Source organism: Mastigoproctus giganteus, chromosome 13 (genome assembly GCF_048544385.1).
Source record: "Mastigoproctus giganteus isolate SK-2022 chromosome 13, ASM4854438v1, whole genome shotgun sequence".
Lineage (NCBI taxonomy): Eukaryota > Metazoa > Arthropoda > Arachnida > Uropygi > Thelyphonidae > Mastigoproctus > Mastigoproctus giganteus.
This window is the reverse complement of record NC_143587.1, coordinates 167448524-167472169: the sequence shown is the minus strand read 5'-3', so window position 1 is coordinate 167472169 and position 23646 is coordinate 167448524. Positions and strand designations below refer to the sequence as shown.

General features: G+C 38.4%; 1 protein-coding gene across 2 annotated transcripts in view; it reads right to left on the bottom strand.

The window, feature by feature from the left end:
• Positions 1-11476: 11476 nt before the first annotated feature.
• The window catches only part of LOC150076586 (uncharacterized), a 35409-nt gene continuing 23239 nt past the window's right edge, over positions 11477-23646 (bottom strand). For both annotated transcript variants that reach the window (XM_090387614.1, XM_090387613.1), the window contains exons 3-5: positions 23218-23370; positions 12578-12705; positions 11477-11578 (exon numbers count right to left, since the gene is read on the bottom strand). In XM_090387614.1, the coding sequence (XP_090243740.1) occupies positions 12578-12705; positions 23218-23370 (281 nt within the window). In that variant the 3' untranslated portion in view covers positions 11477-11578. The remainder of the gene's footprint in view (positions 11579-12577; positions 12706-23217; positions 23371-23646) is intronic.

Here is a 23646-nt window from a genome sequence, read left to right as displayed (position 1 = left end):
GTGTATCATTAACTATAGTTAGCTAATGATTAGTGTATCATTAGCTATAGTTAGCTAATGATACACTAACAGTTAGTAACTACACTACGGTTACAGTAACCTATTAATATACTAACTAATGGTATATACTGGTACCACTAACTATTAGTTAAATATACTAACTAATAGTTAGTATATACTGGTACCACTAAGTCGTAACTGGTACCACTAACTATTAGTTAAATATACTAACTAATAGTTAGTATATACTGGTACCACTAAGTCGTAACTGGTACCACTAATTAATGCGCTATTAGTTAGTGGTACCAGTTAATATTCTACTGAATCGGTATTAACCGATTCAGTAGAATATTGTTTCTGTTTTTTTGGTTTTTTTAGTTTTTGTTTTTAGACTGTTGATTAGTTTATTTGAAAATCACGTCATTAGAACGATACAAAATTTTATTCTCACTCTACCGAATCCGATTCAACGAATCTTTACTGGTACCAGTTACTGTAATAGTTAGCTTCTGTTGGTTGACAGTTACGCTACGGTTATTGCACTAACTATTACCGCACCGTTACTGTGCTACCTATTTCTGCACCGTTAACTGTTAATGCCATTATTAATCGGACAAATACTTGAAAACAACAAAATTGAGAAATTTGGTAACGAAATATTCTTACGAAAAACTGATAACTAACCACTGGCTAACTATTACAGTAACTGTTACCAGTAACCAGTTTATATACCTAATATATACATTAATATAATGTATAATTTATATACGTTATATACCTAATTACTGGTACCACTAATTAGTACCAGTAATTAGGTATATACTGGTACCATTAATACGTTATTAGGTATATACTGGTAATATTAATGCGTTTTTACTGGTATTATTAATGCGTGGTATATACTGTTAATTAATAGTACTTTACATTAATAGTACCAGTATATACCAGTGGTATATATTGGAACGATACAACGATATACTATTAATGCGTGGTATATATTATTAGTGATACTATTAATATACTAACTAATAGTTAGTAATACTGGTACCACTAAGTCGTAACTGTTACCACTAACTATTGCGTTATTAGTAAACGTACCACTAACTAATAACGCATTAGTTAGTGGTACGTTTGGTGCCAGTTACTAACGATTCAGTAGAATCTTCTGTTTCTGTTTTTTAGTTTTTGTTTTTAGACTGTTGATTAGTTTATTTGAAAAACGTCATTAGAACGATACAAAATTTTATTCTCGCTCTACCGAAACCGATTCAACGAATCTTTACTGGTACCAGTATCTGTAATAGTTAGCTTTCGTTGGCTGACAGTTAGTAACTACACTACGGTTATTGCACTAACTATTACTGCACCGTTAACTATTACTGCGCTACCTATTTCTGCACCGTTAACTATTAAAGCCATTATTAATTGAGAAATTTATTAATGAAATTTTCATAAGAAAAACTGATAACTAACCACTCGCTAACTATTACAGTAACCAGTTAACTATTACAGTAACTGGTTAGTGGTACCAGTAACTGGTTACCACTAACAAGTTACTGTAATATCTGGTTACTGTATATCTGGTTACCACTAACAAGTTACTGGTATCTGGTTACCACTAACCAGTTACTGGTATCACTAATTAGTACCAGTAATATACCACTAATATATACTGGTATATACTGGTACTACTAATGCGTTACTAGTACCAGTAATTTAACTAATAAGGTATATACTGGTACCACTATATACGTTATTAGTTAATGGTATATGGTTAACTGGTACCACTAATGCGTTAATAGTTAGTGATACTATTAATATATTAACTAATAGTTAATATATAATATATTAACTAATATTAACTAATATATATATTAACTAATAGTTAATAGTTAATATAATACTGGTACGACTAAGTCGTAACTGGTACCACTAACTAATGCATAATAAATTTTTGGTTGACAGTTAACTACACTACGGTTATTGACCTATTAACCGCACCGTTAACTATTATTAACTATTACCGCACCGTTAATTATTACTGCGCTACCTATTTCTGCACCGTTAACTATTCTGACAAAGCCTACAGACGTCAACAGATGTCACTTGAAAACACCAAAATTGAGAAATTTGGTAACTAAATTTTCTTACGAAAAACTCATAACTAACCACTGCTAATTATTACAGTAACTGTTACCAGTAATCAGTGTGCCACTGGTAACGCGTTATTAGTTGGTATTTACTGGTACCACTAATACGTTATTAGTTAGTGGTATATACTGCTACTACTAATGCGTTAACAGTTAGTGATACTATTAATATACTAACTAATAATTAGTATATTACTAAGTCGTAACTGATACCACTAACTAATGCGTTAGTAGTTAGTGGTACCAGTTACGTTTGGTGCCAGTTACTAACGATTCAGTAGAATATTCTGTTTCTGTTTTTTTTTTTTAGTTTTTATTTTTAGACTGTTGAATAGTCTATTTGAAAATCACGTCATTAGAACGATACAAAGTTTTCTTCTCGCTCTACCGAATCCGATTCAACGAATCTTTACTGGTACCAGTTACTGTAATAGTTAGCTTTTGTTGGTTGAATCGGATTCGGTAGAGCTAAAATAAAATACGTTATTAGTTAGTGGTATATACTCGTACTACTAATGCGTTAGTTATATACTGGTACCACTAATGCGTTAATAGTTAGTGATACTATTAATATACCACTAACTAATTAATTATTATTAATTAGTTATTAATTAATTAATAACTATTAATATACCACTAACTACTAACTAACTAACGATTCATTAGAATATTCTGTTTCTGGTTTATTTTTGTTTTTTAGTTTTTGTTTTTAGAGTGCTGATTAGTTTATTTAAAAAACGTCATTAGAACGATACAATATTTTATTCTCGCTCTGCCGAAACTGATTCAACGAATCTTTACTGGTAGCAGTAACTGTAATAGTTAGCTTTTGTTGGCTCAGTTAGTTGGCTCAGTAACTGTTATTGCACTACGGTTATTGCACTAACTATTACCGGACCGTTAACTATTACTGCGCTACCTATTTCCGCACCGTTAACTATTAACGCAATTATTAATTCCATTATTAATTGAGAAATTTATTAACGAAATTTTCTTACGAAAAACTGATAACTAACCACTCGCTAACTATTACAGTGGCCAGTGGTACCAGTAACCAGTTACTGGTACCACCAGTACATTACTGGTGCTACTAATTAATACCAGTAACCAGTAGTACCACTGGTATACTGGTACCACTAATACGTTATTAGTAGTACCAGTGGTATATACTGGTACTACTAATGCATTATTAGTTAGTGGGTAATTAGTTAATTAGTTAGTTAATTAGTTTCTCGTTAATGCATTATTAACTAGTTAATTCATTATACCACTAATGCGTTAGATAGTGGTATATACCACTAATGCGTTAATAGTTAGTGATATTAATATAATGGTATATTAATATACCACTAACTAATGCGTTAAGTTTGGGGCCAGTTACTAACGATTCATTAGAATATTCTGTTTCTGGTTTATTTTGTTTTTTAGTTTTTGTTTTTAGACTGTTGATTAGTTTATTTGAAAATCACGTCATTAGAACGATACAAAATTTTTGTTGGTTGACAGTTAACTACACTACGGTTATTGCACTAACTATTACCGCACCGTTAACTATTACTGCGCTACCTATTTCTGCACCGTTAACTATTAATGTCATTATTAATCGGATAAATACTTGAAAACAAGAAAATTGAGAAATTTGGTAACGAAATTTTCTTACGAAAAACTGATAACTAACCACTGGCTAACTATTACAGTACCAGTAACCAGTTGCTGGTACCACTAATTAGTACCAGTAATTAAGTATATACTGGTATATATGGTACCACTAATACGTTATTAGTTAGTGGTATATACTGGTACTACTAATGCGTTACCACTAATTAGTACCAGTAATTAGGTATATACTGGTACCACCAATATGTGCGTTAATAGTTAGTGATAACTATTAACGCACATATTGACCACTATTAACCACTAAGTCCTAACAAAAACTGGTACCACTAATTAATGAGTTATTGTACCACTACGTTAGTGGTACGTTTGGTGCCACCTTCTTAGTTTTTGTTTTTAGACTGTTGATTAGTTTATTTGAAAATGACATCATTAGAACGATACAAAATTTTATTCTCACTCTACCGAATCCGATTCAACGAATCTTTACTGGTGCCAGTTACTGTAACAGTTAGCTTTTGTTGGTTGACAGTTAATTAACTAACATGCGTTAGATATTACTGGTACCACCAGTAATATCTTATTACTGGTACCACCAGTAATATCTTATTACTGGTGGTACCAGTAATAAGATATTACTGTTGAGATATTGTAGAGATATTGCTTTTAACTATCACTGCGCTAACTATTAGTGCGCTTTTAACTATTAGTGCGCTAACTATTAGTGCACTAACTTTACTTAATACAGTAATAGTTTACTGCGCTACTTATTTCTGCACGGTTCACTATTAATCGGACAAAGCCTACAGGTGTCACCTGAAAACACCAAAATTGAAATACCTATTGAGAAAATAACTAACCAATAACGGATTATTGGTTAGCTAATTAGTTAATGTTAATTAGCATTAACTAATGAACTAACTACTAACTAGCGCATTAGCTAATAGCGCTAGCACTATTAACTGCACTTTTAACTATTACTGCGCTAACTGCGCTAACTATTAGTGCGCTTTTAACTATCACTGCGCTAACTATTAGTGCGCTTTTAACTATTAGTGCGCTAACTATTAGTGCGCTAATAGTTAGCGCACTAATAGTTAGCGCACTGCTACTCACTTCGACATACTACTCATAGTATGTCGAAGTGAGTAGCAAGTAATGTCGAAGTTGCACTTGATTAAAAATACATGAGTAAAAATAATAAAAATATGAGGCAGCCGCGGGGATATAATCATTTCTGTAAATAACGAATTATGGTAACTGAATCGTGTAAGAGAATTAAATTTTAATTCTTACCTAAACGAAGAGAAGAGAAAAATCTTTATTTATTTACTACTTTATTTATTAAAGATACAATAATGCGCTCGCCACAGCCAAGGAGGCCAGGGGCTTGACAATGATATAGGGTAATATAAAAATATGTACAGTATAACAAAAAGATAACATTACACGAAATTAACTTAAAACCGTAGCATTAACTATTCAATAGAGCAGACAGAATAAGGGAAGACAGTACAAGTTCATATGTACAAAGTAGATATTTCAGAATATTCGCAGAAATCAGAATATTTCACAGGCGTGCATTAAGTTATATGGTCTCGCATTTTCTTGTGAAACGGTTCGTCGATGTGCCTGCGACGTGCCGTTCTGCGCTTCATAGAAAGTGAAGAGAGTCGACATCAGGGGCCAAACAAAAGGGGAACAAGTTCGTCTGTTGGGGGGTCGATATTTGTGGGTTGCCCACTTCAGTATCCAGTATTCGCTGGCGAGGATGGGCTTCATGAGAGAAGGTACTGCGGAAGCCCATATTTCAGAGGCATACAGAAAGGTAGGATACACAACGGTTTACAGATATCTGATTATGGTTCTTGCGTCTGTGTTATGAAGAAGATGTTGACAATGGGCAATCCAGCGCATTCGGCTGATGAACACATTGCGTAGAACACATTCGATGTGACAGTTGAACCTAAGGTTTGGGTCGAAGGTTACATCGAGATCTTTTTGTTTAGTTACACTTGGAATAACTGCACCCTCTACTGAGGGTTCTATGAATGTGGGACACTTCTTTAGAGAAAAAACCATAATAACGGATTTAAAAAACCATAATAACACGTTCAAGTTATGTATAAGTTAAGTTCAGTTTAAGACCGAAATGTTTGAGATGGCTACAGAAAGCTGTGATCTTATTACAGATTTCCGATGTGATCACTGCTCTGTCGACTGCTGGTGGTATTTCTGTTAGGAACTTTATATCGTCGGCATAGCTAATAACGTCATCTCTGTTACACACAAACGGAATAAGGAGGGCGGTGAAAAGTAGCCCCGCTAAAACGCCACCTCTCCTATACCCAATCCATCACCTGCATTGATGGATTGGGTATAGGAGAGGTTGCGATGAGTGAGGTACTCTGTTCTATTCCAGAGGAGCGAGTGCAGAAAAGCGAAAACGTCACTTGAATGAAATTCACCTGAACAATCAGAATGAAATTGGTTAGGAGATTCAGAAGGGCTGAGATGTTCAGGCTATCAAAGGCAGCTTCGATATCGGCATAAACAACCGCCATTTCTGATCTGGCCTCAAATGCAATTAGAATTTCCGTTTAGACTGCCAGAAGGTTGAAGACAGTTGATCTGTTATGTCATTTTTAATTAACTTCTCATAAAAATTAATGAGAGTTACCTCAGGAAGAAATTATTAATTGTAACTCATGATTAATGACATGTTTAAAAATTAATCACGAGTTACAATTAATCATTTCTTTAAGTAACAAATTATGGTAAGTTAATCGAGTAACGATTAAGTTTTAATTCTTATCTAAACGAATGTCATTTTTAATTAATTCTCATAAATTTATATCACTTTTATAACATAATACATATCATTTAATGCATAATTATATCGTTTAAATCATTACTCTCATACTTATATGATGCCACTCTTCCACTACCTAGTACACATCACCGCACAGACATGATGCCATTGCACAAAATTATATCTTAATTACCGTAAATGTTAATTACAGTACATATTACAGGCCTGGCGTAGCCGAGAGGTCAAGAGCATGAGTGCACGCTCTCTTTGAATAGACTGGGTTTAACCTCATGACTGTTAAATACGACTAACATTTGTATCGATGATTATTGTAAACTCTACTATTGTAACTTATTAATATTATCTATATATAATATATATAGATAATATTAATAAGTATATATTATTATATATATATTTGAGACACCCTGTGTATATATTATTACATATACACAGGGTTTCTCAAAAATTCACATTCCTTTAGATGCTTCCCCAAAAGCATCTAAAGGAATGTGAATCGCATAACCGGAAACGTCACGGGAAAGTAGAAGCAGAAATGACACAAGACAGTAATTAGTGGCAAACATTTATTTGACATAATATTAACAATGGAGTACGAGATGGATGCTCGAATGATGTTACAACAGATACGCGAAGGTTCCACCATGAGACGTGACACGGTCGAATACACCTGGAGTTTCTTTGACAGTAGGAGCAGCGCAGACGTGTGGGCCCATAGACGCGTAGCAAACATCGCATGGGCGTGTGGGCGCTCTGCTAATCCGTACACTAAGTGTACGGATTAGCAGAGAGCTAATGTCTTCCAGCTCACAGTTCGTATATCGATGTATGCTCTTCGTGCGGCGACTATTGCTTGAATGAGTAAACCAGAAATTTTCCCTCTCGTGAACTGATGAACTCGACTTACGGTTACGTTTCCAGTCATGGGTTCCTATGCGATTCACATTCCTTTAGAAGTTACTTACCTCCACTAAACGTTTGTACCAATATTTTTGAGACACCTTGTGTGTGTGTATATATATAACTATAATATTACTATATAATTTATGCATTATATGTTAATTATTTATAATTAACTAACTTATAGTGCTCTGTGTATACGTGCGATAGAATTTTTAGTAATCTAATATACGTATAAAAATTAAATTATAGGTTAAAAATTAACTCTGAACTATTAACAGTTACTAACTGTTTCATTGGTACTATTAAATAACCTATTAAATAACTTAGATTACAGTAGTTTATTCACATAATTAGAACAAAGTTAACAAAGTTCGCAAAGTTAATAAGTTATTCAGGAAACATTAATGTAATTAATGTTTTCAAGCAAATTAACATTGTTATTAATTTAATAATAATTAACAGTAACCTATTAACAGTTAATAACAGATACTATGGTACAGTAATGAATACTGGTACGAATCTTCCCCAAAATAAAATTTCCCCCAATCCGACAACTGTGAGTGGGGTTGTGAAAAATTTTACAATTTTCATTGGCATTTTACTGTCGTAAAGTGCCAATGCAAACTGTAATTAACTGTTACCTATTAACAGTTAATAGCATGCTCTTAACAGCTACTATTAGTATTATATAGTACTGAATAACAGTAGTATATTCAGTTATGTTCAGTAAAGTTAATAACTTATTAACAATTATGTTAATAAGTCGTAACTTAAGGCTTAGTTAAGTCGTAAATTTGCCACTTAACCAGTAAGTATAGTTACTGGTTAAGTGGCAACTATATTTACTGGTTATACTTAGTGGTTACTTTGCTCAACCTTGTTAAACTAGTTACCTGATTAATTACCAGTTACCTGGTAACTAATCAGGTTAAATAAATAACGAGGTTAATAGTTAACCCCGTTATTAGAATGAACCTCATTATTATAATAGTTACAAATTTAAAAGTTATATGGAAGCCAGATAATGTTGGAGGTTATGTATGGTTTTACTTGCCTGCAAAGTAGGGCTAAGAACCTGATTTTGGTCAGAAGATGTGATATAAATTTTCAGGTCATCAGCACTGACTTTCAATGTATGATTGGAAGTCAGTGCTGATTGGAATATATGAGTGGAAGTCAGTTTCGGATGCCAGGAAGACTCGAGCGCTGCGGCAAATAGGGTTGATGATAGGACACTCCCTATTAGTAATGTAAGTTGTCCGAAAGCTGCGATGTGAGATGTCTATGCTCCAGGATTGATTTAATGATGCTGAGAGTTCTTCCATTGATGTTGAAGTAATGCTGGAGATTAACGATTACAGTTGTGTTATGTTTGACATAAAAGCGGTCCATGACAAAATAGACCTAAGACAAAATTCGATTTAGGCCGCTTTTATGTCAAAGAAAATAACATCAAACTGTGTCCTGTTGTTGAGGGCTTTCTGGATTCTGGTAAGGGTGTCCAGGAGGTTGCTATTAGTAGATCTCCCCTTAATCACGGTGTCGAGGTACGGAAGCCTGTGATTGAAACAGTTGTCAACAATGGTGGGCCGAATTGCTTTTTCAAATATCTTGAGGAACCCACAGCCGATGGCAATAGGCCTGAAATCTTGAGGCCACTTGGTCCCTGCATTTAGGGACTGGCTGAACAAAGTATATGTTCCAGATATTTGGAATCTCTCTCTCTCCCCTTTCTAGGATTTTATTGAAAATATAGACTAGGGGGTCTATAATATATGAACTACAGATTTTGATTAGAAACAGTGGAAACCGATCGGGATCCACAACAGCTTTCACTGGTAGTTTTTGACGATCTTCATGAAATGGCTTCGGGTTATGACCATTATATAAGCCATTTTATGGAGATCTGTTGAAATCGGAGGTTTGCAGGGATGGCCAAAAAGTATAACAGGGGGTTGTGTATGTGACTGGTTGGTCTGTTGAAAAGCAAGCTCAGTTCATTCTTTAAATATTTCTTCCTCATTTATTTGCTTGTGGCTCTGTTTCTGGAGTCTTTTAGATCTTTTCATTTTCAGCTTATCCAAGGCAAGTTGGTTTCTTTTGTATTATAGGCGCTGAAGTATTCGGAGGTAGCTGATTTTCTCCATCGTCGGTACTCCATCGTCGGTAAGCCTTCGATGTTTTCCAGATATTTGCTTCTGGAGGAAAGTTTGCTTGATGTTCGATTAAACCATACAGAGGTTCTGGAGGTGATGCATATTTTTTTTCAGCTCCCTCTTTGGCTATTCCATAAAGCTCTTCGGCTAGGTGGCTTTAGAGCTACGTCAGGGGGGACAGTAAACAGGTGTGTCCAGTTGAATTCTTTGACACGTCTGAGGATAAGTAGAAAAGGTTAGATCTCTGGGCAAGTGATGATTGTGATTTTTATGTAAGGCGATTTCACATGTGATAGGATTGTGGTCAGAGTAGAATTTAAAAGACGAGATGATCATAGAGATGCTGTCAACATTACGGAATACGAGGGCGAGTGTGTTATTACCTCTGTTGGGCTCGTAATGATTTGCACGAGGCCCAGGCATCAAATATAGCGTCCAGTTCTTTCCTAGCTTCTTCATAGCGTGGTGTAAGCATGTTGAAGTCGCTTATCACTATGGTTGAGGTTTGTATCTAAGTTTGTGGGTATCCAGTTGTGTAGCTCGTAGCTCAACTGGGAGAAATTTTACAATTTGCATTAACACTTTACTGTCTATGTTATTTCAACTCTCGAATCTTCAGTATTATCTGGGGGAAAATATTACACAAACTCGAAATCTCTTTCCACAGTGTTATCGTTCAAGGATAACACTGTGGAAAGAGATTCAAACCCACTAAAACTGGTTTTAGTGGGTTCGAAATATTCTCTGAAGACCAGGGCAACTACACCTCTTTTGACGTCTTTGAAATTCTCTAGAGAGATTTCTCTATACCTTGTCGGCTGCGTAAGTGTATCCAAGTGATTGTTCTTGGGTAACCACGTTTGTGTAGTACATACGAATTCATATTCTTCCATGAGGGGCAGGGATTGAAGTGTATTTAGTTTGTTGGTGAAACCTGACGTTTTGATGAAGCACATGCCTGTAGAGTTGGGGGAAATTTTACAATTTGCATTGGCGCTGTACTGTATGTTTTTCTATGTTATTTGCAGACATTTATTTTCTTTCTCAACCATTTCTACGAGAGGCGTTCGGAAAGTTCGGAGAGGAATACGCTTAAATGTTAACCGAGTTGTTGGTGTTTGCGATCGAGTAGAAAGTAAAATGCGCTTCGTTGTAGTGTAACTGAAGCTGTGTGGAAAATATCTAACAGGAGCTTATCCATCAAATTTATGGCAGGGAGAATTAAGCACATTAATATATTCAGATGGTGAAGGCAGCCTGAAGGACTCACGAGTGGTGCCTTCCATATAATGCCCATAAGCAAATGGTGATTATTATTCGAAGAAACTACGATATCAATTTCAACTGCAAAAAAAAAACATATCGTTTACATTAAATAAGTAATCACTGGAACATAAACCACCCATTTCGGAGCGTACTTCCAATTAGAGATAAATAGAAATTCCATTTAAAATTCTGTTTTAAAGACGAAATCGCCCTCATGCTCTTTAAAACTGTTTTAAAGAGCATAAGTTTCATAGAGATAGCTAGATGAGGAGAGTCATAGCTGATACTGCTAAAAACTGGTCATTGTGGTTAGGTAAGAAGTGCATAAATCATTCTCAGAACCGAACTGTAATTGTGAAGGCCACAATTTCAAAAACGACAATGACTGACGATGGACAATTCGAATTCTGAATAACTAATGGTATTTCCGAACATTTCAAACGCCTGCCGTTTTTTGCCATTGATCTACTTTGTTAAATTTATTTTAATGATACTGAGAATATGGAAATTCAATATTTGTATTGTAAATTCAATAAGTGAACATTTCATGAGATTTTCCTTCTTTAATTCCAAAAATCTCGATTAGATAATGAAACCAGTTCTTCGTAGTGCGCTCATAGTCGACACCAAATACGTTGACATTTCAGATTAGAGCCCTAAAAAAAAAAAAAAAAAAAAAAAAAAGAGAAAAGAATGAAAATTTAGAATTAGTTTAAAGAGCGAGTATTTTGTGGTAAGTGAGAAGAGAAATAAGGCGTCACTATATCGTGTTTGTAATCCGCGTGTAAGAAATTGGAAATCTGAAACCTGGGGCATTTAACCAGAATTCCTGTGATTTGTGATGAGACCTTTTCCAAACAATGGGCAGAATATCCACTTTTGGCACGAAGACAAACTTCAACTCGAGTGTTGGCCATTAAAACGTTTTGTCACTTCATCATAGCAGATATATCGGTTAATTGATTGAGAACAAAATACTTTTGAACAAACACACGGAACTCTCCAGTTGAAATTTTCTTTGAACCACCGTTCCTGTACAGCGGATAAGCTGCCAACGTTTTGGAGTAAAAGAATCAGCTGGTTCCAGAAAGAGCAATAATGTTTATTAGCGCAGAATATATTTATTTTTTGTTTTATTTTAAATAGGATACATTGTAATTTGAGCTATTTTAAAACTACTGTACTTTAGGAATTTTAAAACATACAATTTATTTTAAAACCTGAAGCCGAAATCCGTTAAATAAAATATTCACTCATTTATTAAATACAGCTGTCTTAATTTATTAAAACGGTAAATAAAATGTCAGTTGATTATCTTCTGAAAACCATAAGTAAACGAAATAAAAAAAATCAACCCAATGAAGTTAAAAAAAAAAAAAAAAAAAAAAAAAAAAAAAAAACACACTTCATTTGTGCTTCAGATCGGGAAAACAAAAAGTTGCGCATGACTTTTGAAGAAAACCTTTAATTCATTCGACTACACATTAATGAAATTTACTAACAAGAACATTTTTAATTAACACGGTGATTATATAGCTGTAGGCAATTGGATCGTTATGAGATGGAATACGACGTCATAATTCATCATGTCAAATTGTGAATTTTTTTTTTTTTTAAGAAAACATGCGGATTTTTAACTGCAGTTTTCAACATACCTAAACACACTGATTTCCACAACAGGCAGGAACACAATATTTTCCTTCTTCACATAGCTGGGTTGCGTTGCAGTTGTCGTGGTACCATATGCATCTGATACGTTTGCATGTCGGATCCATGTCTGTACCTGAAAGCAGTTAAAGAAAAGCCTGTTTGTAGGACAAGCACTTTAAAAACGGTATTTTTCTTCGGACAATAACATACGTACTGATATTTCAATAAAATGACTTAAGTTTAATTTTTAGGGCTGCCAACTGATACATAAATGTATAAGTTGGCGTGAAATCTTCGGTCGGTTTGCCTCTTTTCTGGACGAAGTTCATTCAACACTCCGAAAGCTTTTGGAGTGTGGGGAAAAAAGTGACGCCAATTGTTCGCTCCTACAGCATTTAAATCATTTCCTCATTCGGAAATATTAGAAGCATTGTGAGAACCGGAAATGATTCGAATTGAAAAATAATTCGTCTCATTGCGAGAAGAATCGCATATCTATGCGAGGATACGACTATTTCAATTAAAAATTGTTCTGTTAGTGTGTGTGTGTGTGTGTGTTTTATGGAGGTCTAATGGCGCATAAGCTGCTGAGGCTATAGTGCGCCTTGTTCTGTTAGTGTGAAGGTTTTTAATAACGTTATACACCCTGTATATATATACAGGTTCATAAGCTCGTTATTCACTTTGAAAATGAAATAAATTAAGTTCCCTAGAAGAAAAAAAAAAAAACACCTATGAAATGCACTGGAAATGTAGCTGATTGCGTAGTTGATTGGTGGAACAAACTTCCACCCGTCGTTGTGGACGTTGATAGCGTAAATAAATTCAAAAAGGAAGTGGACAAACATTTGGAGCGAATGATAAATGAAATGAGAAGGGTTTTTTTTTTTGGCTGATGCTGTATAAGTTTGCTTTCTTGTTTCTTATGCCTCTACTAATGCTCGCAATTTCTTTTCACAGTACTTCATATGTAAACTGCCTTACCATTGATATCCAGACACCTGCATATTCACAACTAACCTTTATTTACAGTAAAACTAATAAGGTGTATTGAAATCTTCAGGCTTTTTGACTGGTGTTATAAAGACTGAAGGTTTCAACCAGTGTTTTGTAAATGACCTCCGATATTTTCCTCCATTCGGTCTTCAAAACAGCAACCAGTTCTGCTTAGTTTTTTGGTCATTCTCACCTGTCACGTACCAAAAAATCCACGTGATCTCAAAAGTTAAGTAGAGCATTGAGGTTAGCTCTGGGTTGTCCAATCCAACTTGTTGATGCTTAAGCCAATCCGGCACAACACGAGCAGTATAACATGGGCGTATTCTTCCTGGTACTGATATGGGTATTCTCCGACTTGTTACCACAATATAGGAAATGCATTATTGTCCAGAACATCTAGATCAGTGTTTCTCAATCTTTTTTTTTAATTATCGCTTAAAAGATATAGGTTGAAAGATATAGGTTAACAATAGGTTGAAACATTTCCTCATCCATGCCTCAAATATTGACCAATGAAACAAAAGAATATCCCACGTCAACCACGCCGCTGCCAATGTCGCAACTGTCGGAAAGGTGCAAATGACAAGGATTGTGCAGACATTACTTCTGAAAGCACTTACGCATTTAATGCCTATGAATTAAATCACGCCCACTATCTTTCTTTTATTAAAATTTCTCACTCACTCCTAATATAATACACCTATATGTTAAAAATCAGTTGTCTCAGTAGAAAATAAAACCCAATGAGAGAAATTGAATATTAAGGAATAAGGTGCCGTCGGGTAGGGTTGAACTTTGGACTCATGATTTTCTGGCCCCCCAAAAACCACTGGTCTAGATATTTTCAGTGTTCATCGTTTTGTCCAAAACAACCAGAACAAAATGTTCTTAGGCCAAACCATGAAAAACAATCGGAGACCATCTTGCTGCTTGAAATCCCACAGACCAATTACCAGAAAGCCTGTCGCCCCCTATTATTATTCCGCGGCATCTTGCAGTCTCACTATTGTCTCTTAAAAGGCCGAGCATATTTATAGTTGTGCCTTACACGTGCCGGTAAGACGTAACTAAGTTGCAACAGATTCTCGAAAGTCTTGTTTTATTATTATTATTATCCGTTTATTTCCATAAGGAAACCACCCCGGGACGGCAAAGTGCCAGGAGGGTGCTAAGTACAAATCAGGGTACGAGATACTACGTGCAGTGGGTTACATATACTGAACACGTAGTCTCGTCCCGAAATACATTTTATACACATTTTATGTTTAATATATACAGTATTTACACATTAATCATTCTGTACATACATTCTACAACTCATATATTTACAATTCACTAATAATTCCATCTATAAATTACATATTTACATAACTGTTACAGAAGGTATATTTTTACAGTCAACAAATTATTATTGTTCTGAAAGCAGAAAGTTTCTCTTTTACTCTAAATTCTTTGGTACTTTGCAGCCGATTCATATTTTGGTAAGTCTGTACGAATCCTGGAAGATCTCTTTCCGGTATGTTGCATCCTCACACAGTTTTTCGGCATCTATGTGTAGTGAGTTAAATATTTTCGCTGCATTTGATGGGAAGAATCTTTGCAGGCTACTAAGATTGTTCAGGACTGGACGCAGTGGATTATTTACTTCCCCGCAACGTCTAGCAGTGACACGCGGTTTGACTAGAATATTATCCAGGACTGGAGCATCCACTCTGCCTGTGAGCATTTGTGCGAGAGTGTGTATGTTCCTGTTAATTGTCCGCTGCATCCAGGGTGTGATGTTAAGGTTTGAGTAGAGAATGGCCCTTGAGATAGTAAAAGGGTGGCCAGCAATTCTGTTAAGCCATCGCAAGAACCAGTACTCGATCCCAAGGACGGACTTATAATGTGAATCTGGAGCTGATGACCAGATTTGCGAGGCATACATTGCAATTGGCAGGACACACATTAAAATGTACTTGGTCGCTAGCTGAGGATCCCTAATTCCTACCAGTTCCTGTCTAGTAGCCCATAAAGCGGCGAATATTTTTGTCTTCATATGGGCGAAGTGTTGAGCAAAGGTGAGTCTGTCATCCCACTTAAGACCCAGGTCCAGGTGAGAGTGCACTTTTACCACATTAGACCCGTTCACAGAGATCGAGATGTCATTTTTATTCTGCTTGCAAGTTATGGTCATTTGGGCAGACTTCTGCGCATTAATACGGAGCCCGATGCAATCCAGGTAGCTCTCAAATTCTCTGATTGTGCTATTTGCCATCTGACAAATACCTTCTGCTGATTCATGGTCTTTGGAAGTGATGAAGAATTTTACATCGTCAGCATATGTTATAAAATTGTAGTACCGTGCAAGAAACGGCTCCAGGGCGGCCGCGAAGAGAGTAGCCGAAAGAACTCCCCCTTGTGGCACTCCTCGCGAGATGGTAAAGCAAGATTGTAGCTTTTGGTGCTTAACAATAAGTTGTCTATGTTCTAGCAGGCTGGTTATTATAGTTAACAAATTTCCTCTTACATTAAAATAATTCTTTAAGATCGCAATGAGCGCTGGAATTGAGACGTTGTCGTATGCTGCGGAGATATCCAAAAAAATAATATCAATTTGTTTTTTCTCATTTAGTGCTTTCTGCACGCGAAAAAGGGTTTCCAGTAAGTTTGTTATTGTTGATCTACCGGAAATAACTGAGTGCAAATGTGGTGGTCTATGGCTGAAGCAGTGTTGATTGATGGTGGGAAGCAGTGCTTTTTCGAATACCTTCTGTAGGGTGCAGCTGACAGAAATTGGTCTGTAATCCTTAGCCAATTTTGGGTGTTTAATCTTTGGTATTGGGGTTACAATGTAATTTTTCCAGGCTTGCGGGAAAGCTCCTGACCTAATGATTTCCTGATAGATGTGCAGTAATAGATCTATTATAAATGGATGTATATAAATGTTGCATGTATATAAATGTTATTCCAGTATTGTAATTACATCCATTGGATACACGATAAACCTGATTATAAGTATCCATAAATAATGTTTCAAATAACGTATGAGTAAAATATTTCAGGGTATTTTCGATTATATCATCACGTAAATGGTACTCATGTACAGAGCATGTGAGTAACATTTACATTAGCGTAAATTTACATTAACATTTACTTTCCGAGCACCCCGTACATTTAGCCAAATAAAAAACGCATTTAGTCCTTTGAGAGGGAGAAATACTTTAATTACTTTTTTGTAATAATAATTCTTTAATAATAATTATTATTTTAACATTTTATATAATTAAATTTATTTAGTTTTCTTTTTGAAAAACTTACTGGTAAATTTCGTCCATTTAATTTTTTTTTTATTTTAAAAGTTGTTAATTATGCTCTTTGGGTACAGTTTTGTTTTTTTTTTGTTTTTTCGACCTGCTATTCCTGCCCTCCGAGGGCAGGATTTGGGCTTCCTGGTTATCAGAACTGTTGGCATCCACTGGTATTACACTTTCTCCAGTGGATGCGGGATTCTTTGTGGTCTTCACCACCCTCCGTGATTGCAAGAGACTGCTGAGCCCATACTCAGACTTGCGTTTCTTCCTTTGAGTGCTGGTAACATTACATTTAGTTTAGTAGGTGCATAGCTGGACCCGCCTCCTCGTGGCGTGGAGGAGCACTGGAAGCGGTCATCCTGGTAGCTAAGCGGCCAGAAACAATTAAACAAGACACACACACGCTACACTTTAAAATAGACGTTAAAAGAATGCGGATAAAGGCAATCAGAAAGATGAAGAGCACCGGAATCGCCATTGAGACGGAGACTAAAGGAGAAATACAAGCGATCATGGAAAACCCCAAGCTGGCAACTCTGGGACTGCAGGCGGAACCCCCTAGGAGGAGCCGAACGGCGATCATACTTGGCCTACACAAGGACATTGGCTCGTAGAGGAAATCTATGAGAGAAACCTACAGGAGATCATGCCAGACTCGGAGTGTAAGGAACTTATAACCCCGAGGCACTCGACTATGTCCAGAGATAATAATGCTCGAAATTGGGTTGTGGAATTCACACCAGTTGCATGGTGGGCTGTGAGCGACCTGACCGAACTTTATGTGCAATGGAGCTCACATAGATTCAAAGAACATGTGGTGATGCCGAAATGTTTCAGATGTCTGAAGTTTGGCCACACCACCCACACGTGTGCAGAAGGCTCCGACCTGCACACGAGTTCAGAAACTGCCCAAATAAGAGCAACAACCCTACATGCGCGAACTGCAAAACACACAAAATGAATGCAAACCACTCAGTAAGAGATACAAAGTGCCCATGTTATATTAAAGCTAAAGGAATATACCAAAACAGAACCGATTATGGAGACACGCGGTAAAAAAAAAAAATTAACTGCACGGAGGTTAAGATTTTCCAGCACAATGCGCAGAGGGCTAAAGCGGTTGCCGACCAGCTGAGACTGAAGGCCGATGAGGATGGGGCTGATATCCTTCTAATTCAGGAGCCATACACTCGTGGTAAAAAAAATAAACAGGTTACCCTTTAGCCTACAAGCTCATCCAAAACGATGGCGACATCCCATGGACAGCAATAATAGTGCGAAACCCTAACATAACGGTGATAAAGGTCGGACAACTGTTCATCGTGGGCCGTCTGTGCTCACGTGATACGCGGCCTATACGTCACTTTTTGTTCACTGGCCATGCATCTATCAGAGGAAAGCTCACTGCACTCGGGATCACCGAAAACCCACAATGCCTCTGTGGTTCTTTCAAAAGTTGGGACCACCTGATATATGCGAAATCATATGAAGATTTGAGATGCCTCCTCCTGACTAGGATACATTACCTTCCTAAAAACCAAGAACAGCACATTCTCGAAAGAGAAGAAGATTATGTCGCCTTTATGCGCTATGTATAAAACTTATTCGCACGACGGAAGACCCTACCATGGATATAGTCACTATTCCGATCATCGGCAAAACCAAGAGAAGAAAACAACCTATATTTTGGAAATCAATGCAGAGGCCTACCAGCAAATGAGACTACACCACCAACAAATCTAAGAAGATCCAGTATAGGACAACCACAGCTGCATTCTTATTTATATCCCTGCTGACCTAGACACAGATCACCGGATGACATCACCACTGAAACTGACATCACGGCCGGACCTGAATGAGAAGAGCAAGAAGACTCTGCCAAATGGCGATCACTCTTGTGCTCTCATGCACGGCAACTTTTGTCCCACTTCCATCTCTTACTTTCGCTGATGGATGTATTCCATTGTACCTGGGGGCTGCTTTCTTCATCTCCCATATTTATACCTGCTGCCCCTTTTCTTGACTCATAAGCCCACCCGCTCTAACTCTCCCCCTTTTTTTTCCATTGGTCTGTCAGGAAGCTTAGGCGACCCTGAAGAGACTAGCCAGAGAATGGGTAGCCTGGCTACCTCCTAGCGGTGTGTGCGGGCAACGTGGGGTTTCATCAGGGCCTTGCGGCCAAATGCCAGGACACCCAACAGAACCCAACGCAAAACTACGTATTCAACACAATACTTTTCTCGCATTTACAGTAGTTCTGTATTTCTTCACAGTGTACATATGGCGCAAATGTGGGAAACCACAGGGGGCGCCTGACCCTAATACTATGCACACTGTGCTCACGTGATCTCTCCAATTGGGGACTTCGTTGTGGTCTCCTTATACTGCCGACCGGGACAGGATATCACCCCAGCTACGAACTACCTGCAGCACCTCCTAGACATATTACCAGACTAAAAAATAATCATTGGATCGGACGTCAACTGCTGATCGCTTACATGGCACAGCACCACAGAGGATAGAAGAGGGGGCCCACAACGGGGAGCTCCTGGAAGACTTCCTCTCTGGATCACGGCTGACTGTCCTAAACAAACCGAACCAGCTCTCAACCTTTTGCAACCTACAGTGGGAGGCGATAATTGATATCTTCCTCGCCACAACCAATTTTCCCCCACATGTCGCAAACTGGAGGGTAGAGAACTCCTGGACCACATCGGACCACCGGGTAATCACCTTCCGGATCAAAAGAAACCTTGCCAGAATTTCAGCAACTAGGCATCAGCTCAATAGGTTTGCCATCAACAAAGCTGATTGGAACCTCTTTAAAGAAACGCTCACTGAAGCAATCCACTCTAGATATCAAGAAATCCAAGCGGAGACTGAGCCGGATGCCCGGCAACAAAAGACTACGGATCTCATAACAAATGTCACCCAAATTGCAATAAAAATAAAAAATCCGATGCCCGGAGTGGTCCCTGGAGCTAGAGGAACTGAGGAAGGAGGTAGCAGGAAGAAGAAAGGACTTCCAGCGAGCCCGCAGAACGTGGCCGGCGCGTGAGGTAGAAGCACTATAACAACTATACAGGACAGCAAGAAACCAGTATACAGACAAGATTCAGAGAAGTAAAAGAAACGCATGGGAACAACTAGTGAAAACAACTGACCCCTAGGGAGTGGTGTACAAGGTCCACAACAAACAAACTCCCTAGAGGCGAGGTACTCACGACAACAAGAACTCCCCAAGGCCGGCTAACCACTATATTGGAACAATCGATAAACACCATTCTGGATACTATTTAAAGGGTATCCGTCCCCAGAATGATAACTATGATCCAGAAGCACAGGAAACCCCCTTCACCTTCGAAGAGCTACAGCAGGCGGCAGCAAGGATTAGAAAGAGAAAGTGCCCCGGCACAGACCAGATGCAACCTGAGATCGTCAAGCGAGTGGTTGAATTGGCACCCAACATACTTCTGCACCTATATAACTGCTGTCTGAAAGCGGGATACTTTCCAAAACAGTGGAGGACAGCTAGTCTAAAATGAATCCTCAAACTCCTGGCAAGAACCCTGAGCAACCAGAATCATACAGGTCAATAGCGCTCCTGACCCTGACAAGTAAACTCTATGAAAGACTCCTACACAAGCGACTACAGCAACACTATACAGCAGGGGACTTAATGCACCAAACCAATATGGCTTCAAGCTTGGATCCTCCACAACAGACGCCGTGAGGAATCTCCTCATTGCTGTGGAAGAATGCCAAAGCAAATACTTCCTGGCCATTTCGGTGGACTTTGCCTGGGCGTTCGATCCCTCTGGTGGCCGAGATCCTTGGCAGAATCCGACAGGCGTAAACTCCAACAAACCTCTTTCATGCCATCAGCTCCTACCTCTCACAGCGAAAGATAGAAGTCATAACCCCTTACCAAATATTAGTCAGAGAAGTACACAGAGGTTGCCCGCAAAGGTCAGTTTTGGTCCCACTGTTGCGGAATTTCATCTTCGATGAGTTCCTGCGTATCGACCTGGGAGACGTGAAGTCACAGGAATTCGCCGACGACTTAATATTGACAGTGGCGGCTAACTCCAGAGCCCAGTTGGAAATAGCACCAAACGAGCCCTCTTCACTCTACAGGAATGGGCAGAAGCGAACTACCTGGTAATAACGCCCACCAAAACAACATCTATACTCCTCAGGGGAACCCTTGATCCAATAAGGCCCCCACAGATAAAAATAAACGGAGCCACAATCAGGTTTGCCACCGAAATGAGATATCTTGGCATAATGCTCGACACAAAGCTCACGTTCAGGCCACACATCATACAACTCAAAAAGAAAATTATAAACTATGCTGCCATGGTAGCGCGAGTCATGCGACGAGACAGGGGACTAAACAAAAGAACACTGGCTCTTTATTACAAAGCCACTTTTATCCCCATAATCACATATGCAGCTGCCACATTCTACCACAAAATGGCGACTATAGTCAACGAAAGGATCCTGAACTCAATACAACGGCCAATATTGTTGAAAATAATGCGTGCTTGTAATATAGTCAGCACAGAGGCGCTCCAGGTTCTGGCGGGAGTCTTGCAGCTGAATTTGTAAATCATTAGATATGGCCTGACATACTACATAATGAAAGGGATTACCATTACCTTCTTGGGGCATACAATAGAACCGGAAAACGGAGAAAAACAAGAAAAAGCACGATTGCAGGCACACTTGAAACAAACGTGGCAGACCAGATGGTGCACCTCGCACAAGGGCGAGGTAACGAGGAAATTCATCCCCCTTGTAGAAAAAAAAAATACCCGAAGTCACCTGCATGGCTCCACCCGGGCCTCGAGACAACCTTAATGCTGACTGGCGACGGGCCCTTTAATGACAAACTCTCCACTCTGGGTATACTCCAAGATCCAAACTGTCCTTGTGGAGGAAGAGAAAGCTGGGAGCATCTGATGTACCAGTGCCACTGGTACGAAGACCTGTGGGGAATCTTCATAGCGAGACTAAACAAAAGAACACTGGCTCTTTATCACAAAGCCACTTTTATCCCCTTAAAAGTGGCACCTATTGGATTCAAGGGACAAAACCAAATCCTGTCCAGATTTTCCTGGGACCTCTTCACAAGAACTCGAAATGCGATCAGGAACTGACGAGAAATCCACTGAAGAGAATGTCGTAAGCAAAACCACACATGGACAAGACATCCAAAGAGACATTGAATATGACTCTCAACTACAATGATCTATCCTCCTGAGCACTCAAAGACAATTTGAGATAATCCGACCCAGCGCCTGGCTGACAGTGATTCGCCACCATCTGAGACAAATAAGGAATCAGTCTCCCCAAAGAAAACACCCAAAGCAGCAATAAGAAAACACAAGGACGGGGCTAGCCCTATAAATCGTGCAACTAGAAACGACAAAACAAAGTGCAGCTTAATTTCCAAATGCCATATGGCGACCTGAAGAGGGCACCCTAGCCCCTTCATCTTTGAATTACATTTCCCTGGGGAAATGTAATGAAATCTAAGAAAGGAGGGGATGGGTTTTTTCATCGTCTCCTCCCCTCCTTGCCACCCCCACTTTTCCTCTCTAGCGGTGCATGGCCTGCCCCACTGAAACCTGGAGCCAGCTTCTCTATTGGCCTTTCTCCCCCTCCCAGTCTTCAGTCTCCCTCCCCTCTCCATCTGTACGCTAGTGAAAACCCCACACACCTAAATTTAAGCATGTCAAATCACCTTTCGCCCATATTTTGGCCTTTTCAAATTCAAGCGACACCACCCTCGCGCGATCGATTAGTTAAATTTTTTTAGGTCCTAGCCGCCGAAATCTCAGGAAATTACGCGGCAGGACCTGCCAGAGTAGCTGAGTGTACTGGGTTCCTGGTCTGCCTCCAAGGGGCGAAAGTGGGGCAACGTTGGGCCTCAGCAGGGGTTCAGCGGCTAGACGAACAACGGTTCACAACATCACACAGATACAAAGCCCACACACTTTTAATCTCTGGCATTTCCCAGTGAACTGGTACACCCACAATGAAAGCAACGCGAAGATGGGGGAAACCCCTGGTCCCGTTAGACATCAATACACTTTCATTATGCTAGTCCATTTCTGGCCATTGTACAGAGTTTATATCATGAGATGCCTCTGTGATGAGAGAGCCATGGCACAGATGAATTAACATTTACGGGCCACCTTATATAAGACATAACACATCTGCACATGTCCAAAGAAACTGGACAAAGAGAAGATTTTAAAGTAGGATGCAATTGTAGTTAAATCCACGATCTGTGAAATATTTTCCTACTGTTTATCTTATTTATGTGACGTTCTGGTAATACTTACGAGATGGCAAGCACGCCTTTTTCCCACAACACGCCGCACAGCACAATTTTTCTTCCGAGCAATCGTCATTGCTGGTACACTGCTTTGACGATGAGTCCGGTGTATTGCAACTATCAGGACCGACTGGGCATATTACAGAAGAACAGTCGTCACCTGAAAATAAAAGAGGGATTTGTTTTTGAAATACACCATTTGTGCTAAAAACAACATCAGTGCTACTTCTTAACATTTAATTTCATAAATTCAATTTGTGTGTTAAAAGAGAAAAATTAAGGGTGATGCATTATCAAGCAATTCTTACAGTAAGAACAGACATGTAATAGTAGGCGATGTGCGGATAAACCGGCCTTCAAGAAAGATGAATCAGAGGTTGTCTGAGTATGTTCTCAAACCTTTTAATCTTAAGCGAAGCGGAAATGCAAATAGCTG